We start from the raw sequence: 6000 nt of genomic DNA, 5'->3' as shown, positions 1-6000 counted from the left end.
AGTAACTTTAGTAAGACTGAAGGGTACCAAGTTCATGTGTCGGGAGGGAGGTTGTGGAGCTTGTATTGTCACACTGGAGTTTACCCATCCTGCTACTGGAGAACACAAGATTGTGTCTGTCAACTCTGTAAGTAACTTTGGTAAGACTGAAGGGTACCAAGTTCATGTGTCGGGAGGGAGGTTGTGTAACATGTATTGTCACACTGGAGTTTACCCATCCAGCTACTGGAGAACACAAGATTGTGTCTGTCAACTCTGTAAGTAACTTAAGTAAGACTGAAGGGTACCAAGTTCATGTGTCGGGAGGGAGGTTGTGGAGCTTGTATTGTCACACTGGAGTTTACCCATCCTGCTACTGGAGAACACAAGATTGTGTCTGTCAACTCTGTAAGTAACTTTAGTAAGACTGAAGGGTACCAAGTTCATGTGTCGGGAGGGAGGTTGTGGAGCTTGTATTGTAACACTGGAGTTTACCCATCCTGCTACTGGAGAACACAAGATTGTGTCTGTCAACTCTGTAAGTAGCTTTATTAATCATCTCAACACTTACATCAAGACTCTTGCATGGACTGTTAATAAGAAAGTATAATTGTTTGTCTTTCAGAGAGATCTTTATGGATGATTTTGATTACTGAGTAATATAGAAGCTTACATTTTATTTGATTTTCCAGTGTATGTTTCCTGTATATGCTTGTCATGGTCTCAAAGTAACCACAGTAGAAGGAATCGGCAGCAGACAGAAAGGATACAATGAGATTCAGACCAGACTGGCTCACTTCTATGGCACTCAGTGTGGCTACTGCACACCGGGATGGGTCATGAGTATGTACAGGTAGGGTGAGATAACTGAGAAATCAATGTATTTTCATATCTATATTCCTGTAACAAAATTCCCCACACTTTGCCCCACAGGCTATCAAAATCCTAATGTATTTCTTATGAAGAAAAGATTTTGTTTACTTAAACAGACGAATAATTCTTATTAATTACAGCTGTTCATAGTAAACACATGATACACACAAAAGGGTTCGTTTTCATAGTTTTCAGTTTCGATAACTGGAGTTTATTTATTGATTACATGTTCTTTGAGTTGACTCTTTTAAGTCATGGAAATAATGATTATGTTATTCGTTTTTAAATAACACCTGTAATACTTTGCAATTGCTTGAATGTGAGCAACAGGTGCATTAGTTGTTTTAATTGGTTGTAGCATATGTAATCTTTGGTTGTAGCTTTGCTGTTGTATTCTTGTCAATTGTTTGTCATATTGGTGGTTTAGTAATACACAAACACATGCACAAGTGCACAAACACATACAAAATTATTGAATTACTTTATAAACAGCTGCTTGTTTGCAATACCAAACGTTATTTTGAGAAGTTGTCTTTATAGGAAAAGTATTGTTGTTTTGCAACTTAGTTTGTTTATATAATGGTGCGATATGCAAAAAAAATAAGTTTATCACACAGAAAAAAGTGCTTTTAAACCCTTGCTTTTTTTCCAAGTTGTGAAACTTTAGCTCAGGTAACTTTATGCCCTAGTGATAAAATATACTAATTTAAGATCTAAAATTCTAGAAATTATTTATAAAAAATGGCAAAAAAGAGATAAAGAACTTTAGTTTACAATTAACCCCTTTTTTCCGCATTTAAAAAGAATATTTATACTATAATAATAATAATTATTTTTATGGTAAACACAGAGCATAGAATAAATATAGAGTCGCCACTCCTATACCTACAGCTATACCAGTAGTGAAGCCGATTTCCGCCATCTTGGTACAGAACTTTGAAAACACGGCGTCATTACCACTGTGTTATTCTATGCTACTTTATGAATTAGATGAAGCTACCGCTCCGAAGATACATATAGAACTATCCCCCCTTCGATATAGAGCTAGGACTCTGCCCCGCGGGCTTTCAAAGTTCTGAGGTGAGAGTTTTAAAAGTAAATATTGATTGGTGGTTTCCATGGTAACAATAAAATGGTTTAAATGTAAATGCAGACCGGGCCGGCCGCCATCTTGGTACGAGAAGCCTGCTTCACTCCAGACGGCAAGTGCAGCCTCTATATTTATTCTATGCTCTGTGATGGTAAATCACTAAATAAATATGAGCTATAGTTACAACAAAAAAAAAAACACTTAAAGATCAAGTAAATCTATATCTATAAAAGAGGAACTATGTATGTATGTGTGTGTGTGTGTGTATATACGTTATGGATTCCGAAACCGCTCGACAGATTGTAATGAAACTTTCAGGCATTATTAAGCATCTTTCAAGGATGGTTCAAATGAAGTTTGGTGCAGATCCGTCAAAAGGGCTCTGCCCCAGAGGGTTTTAAGTGGGCCAATGTCAGACTTTTTTATCTACAATGTTTACAAATAAATATAATTTAAAAGCAGACCAACTGTTTTGTAGGTTTGAATAATCACAACATTCTGTATTAGCATTAGTAATGATTTGAAATAGTGCCACAGTGTTTCTACAGATTCTACAGCACAGAAAACTATTTTACTTTTGAATAAGTCCAAATGTATTAAACCCCAATCGCAGCACACCTGTGCACTTAACAACGTTTAAATTCTCCAATGTTAAATATTAAAACATAAAAACCTTTATCAAAGTACTGTATTATAAACAATAAAAGGGTTGACTTTTTAAAAGATCAAGTAAATATACAATATACTAACAAATGTTTTTAGCCTACTTGCAGCCAATCCAGAACCTACCATGAAAGAGATAGAGGACTCGCTTTCTGGAAACCTTTGTCGTTGTACAGGTTACCGGCCTATATTGGATGCCTTCAAATCATTTGCTTCAGATAAGACTGATGAGCTAGCCAAAAAAGTTACAGATATAGAGGTAAAGTTTGAAATTTTGCAATAATAATTAAGATTTTCTTTGTGTCTTGAAATGTTTAAATTGTATGAAACTAGAATTTTTGATAAAAGTTAGTGAAACAACTTATTTTATTAGAATATAATATGTCAAAAATGGCTATGTGATGAAAGTAGGATTCACTTTAGCGTTGGTTGGAATGAATTAACTGTGATTTTTCTGAGTCGAAATTTGTTTGGAAAATTAGTTGACTGATTCTTTGACTTGATTGTTGTTTTATTGACTATATTGACCCAGTTTTCCATCTGTCATTGGGCTAAACATAAAATATAAATGACACTGGGTAGCTGTGTGGTTATAGTGTTTGCCTAACAATCAAAAGATCCTGAGATATAGTAGTAGCTTTTTGATGGTTCGAAACTGGACCCAGATGTTTCTGATCATGGGCAGGGCCATATTTCCCTAACAGCGGACACGGTGGTTGCCGGGGGCCTCGGGCTAGGAGGGGGCCTGAATTTTTTTCTTGGTAAATTTATTTGACCGATAATGTGTTTTGCCGCTATCTTAAGAAACGTTGAAATCCACGCGACCGCAAAAGATCTTCCCTATTACCCCGTTAACGTAGGAATTACTATTCATACGCGATTGCGGAATATGTCCAGGATTTTATTGCGTCCGTGGGAGTCAAAGATCATGTCCCGCAAACTTGGAAGATCTTCACAATTTTGTCATGATCAAAGGAGACGAAGATGATATTTCCGCGCTCGCGCATGATATTAACTATTTCTCCGTGGCCAAAGGAGTCATACATGATTTCACAGCGATTGGAGGAGATGGAAGATAATGTTTCTGCACTCGCGCATGATATTCACTATTCCTCTGCGGCCACATGAGACGTTTATGATTTCGCCTTGATCGGAGAGACGAAGATGATGTTTCCGCACTCGCACAAGACGTTCCCTCTTTTTCCGTGTTTACAGTAAGCTGATTCCGCGAAGATCGGAGGAGACGAAGATGACATCCCTGCGCTCGCGCAAGATGCATTTTTCCGCGGACATAGGAGACGTTCATCATTCCAGTAATGATAAATAGCATGATGAGTAAATAGCATGATCGGTCCCCATGAGATTGGAGACGATGTCCCCGCAATCGCGCAAGATGTCCACTCTTTTCTGCCACCACAGGAGACATTCATGATTTCTTCGTGATCGCAGAAGACGAAGATGATGTCTCCGCGATCGCACATGATGTTCACTATTTCGCCATGAAGGTAGAAGATGTTCATGATCCCTTTGCGACCGCGGTAGATGTCTACGATTTTACTGTGATCGCAGAAGGTCCTTACAATTTGGCTGCGATTTCAGATTTTGCACAAGCCGATTATCAATTAATATATTTCAAATTAATTATTTCCAAAACAAACCGATTTTGATCCGATGCCCCAAGGTCAACAATTTTTACTCAACCCGAAAGAAGTTTAAAATGTCTGGTCCCGACTTAAGACCCCAAATATAATTATTTAAAATATTAATATACTTTATTTATTAGCTCTTCTAGGTCTTTTTGCTGATAGGGTTGTTGGAAACAAATGGTCAATTCATCGAGTTGAAGCAATACCACGTGTATTTCTAAACCCTCAAGTTCCATCCTTACGAAGAATCAGAATAAAGAGGGCCTCTCTGGTGAGAACCGCCAGGGGCCTCATTGACTCTAAATACGTCCTAATCATGGGGCTTTAAATAAATAATTCTGGTAAATGAAACAGCTGATCTTCTTCGGTAACAAAACAAAGCTACAGAGATCATCTCACACCATTCTACACTCATCCTTCACTCATATTTGGGTTAAAATACGCACTTAGGTGGCATCCCCATCTCAATGATTGATAATTGATAACAAAGCTGCGTCACCCATTTCATTCAATATATCATATATTTTTCAACAATGTTTATGAACTATTTTATTTTTGGAACGTAATTAATGTAAACATTAATGATGGTCAAGAACTTAAACAAAATATAAATGTATCATAATACCCTTGTGTGCAGGACCTGTTGAAAGTGTGCAAGCGCAGTGGAGTACCTTGTCAAGGCAAGTGCAGACCAGGGGCTCAGCGAGGCCTGTACGACTGTGTGGAGATGAGTCGTAGAGAGGATGGTGAAGGTGACGGTGAGTTTGTGGAGGTGGCGTTGGCTCCACTCTCACTACGGCTGCAACTCCAAGGAGGCTCTCATTGGTACAAGGTCACTTCTGTAGATGAGATATTTGAGATCTTCACCTCGGTGACTGGCTCCTACATGCTCGTAGGCGGAAACACTGCTCAAGGTACAACTAACTCTAGTTATAAATTAAACGTGAGGGGTGTGAAGCATTAAAGGAATTACCCTTTTAATTGCCATTGGCAGGTGCACTAGATAATAAGCTTTAAAATGAAAACTCAATCGTAATAATTGGTTAAGTAGGACAGCTGGAAAAGGGATATTACAGGGAAACCCTTATTGTTCTAAGTATATAGATGTTAGTTGATCCTCCACATTAATATCAGAATATTGAAAATTGCTGGGTGGATATGTTCCCACCAAGTAAACAGTTGTTGCCGGTTTAGTTCTGAGAAAAATCAGTAGCTCGCTGATGGTGTTTGAAAATGAATCCAGCTGTCCCTGGTCCTGACCAAAAAAGCAAATCTAGCCAACAACAAAGCTAAAGAAGGCATTTCACTCCATGCTACTATGCTACACCTATCCTTTATTCATATTTAGTTCAAATCATGTGAGCATTGCATCCCTGTCCCATTGTATTTGAGATAGAATATACATTCCAGAATTTAAATTTGAAACATTGATAACAATAACACTGAACTCAAGTAGTTTAGAGACAAAATAAAAACTTTTTTACTTTGTGAACAGTTATTAAATTTATGATTCTCAGGTACAAAAACACTGCATCATACTGGTTGACTCCATTCTAAGTATGTGCATCAACTTCCAAGTATGTTGTAGACTAAAAGTTACCAAGAATAACATAAATTAATAAGCTGTCATAACTCAAGTATGTTTTTGTTTGAACCATTATCTTAAATGTGGTACCAGTATATTGTTTATATTTTATTTTTTTTATTTACAGGAATTCTCAAGGGAAAACCTTCACCAGACGTATTTAT

The 6000-nt window shown here is 37.4% G+C and overlaps 1 protein-coding gene across 1 annotated transcript in view; it reads left to right on the top strand.

Moving 5' to 3' along the window:
* Window positions 1–453: 453 nt before the first annotated feature.
* Window positions 454–6000, top strand: part of LOC128986901 (uncharacterized) — a 126569-nt gene continuing 121022 nt past the window's right edge. The window contains exons 1-4 of the mRNA XM_054407510.1: window positions 454–517; window positions 672–832; window positions 2705–2864; window positions 4889–5165. Of these exons, the coding sequence (XP_054263485.1) occupies window positions 675–832; window positions 2705–2864; window positions 4889–5165 (595 nt within the window). The 5' untranslated portion in view covers window positions 454–517; window positions 672–674. The remainder of the gene's footprint in view (window positions 518–671; window positions 833–2704; window positions 2865–4888; window positions 5166–6000) is intronic.

Source organism: Macrosteles quadrilineatus, unplaced genomic scaffold (assembly GCF_028750875.1).
Source record: "Macrosteles quadrilineatus isolate MER2022 unplaced genomic scaffold, UCM_ALF_1.0 Scaffold_1__1_contigs__length_201487025, whole genome shotgun sequence".
NCBI lineage: Eukaryota > Metazoa > Arthropoda > Insecta > Hemiptera > Cicadellidae > Macrosteles > Macrosteles quadrilineatus.
Note: the sequence above shows the minus strand (reverse complement) of the source record. Positions and strands in the feature narration are given on the sequence as shown.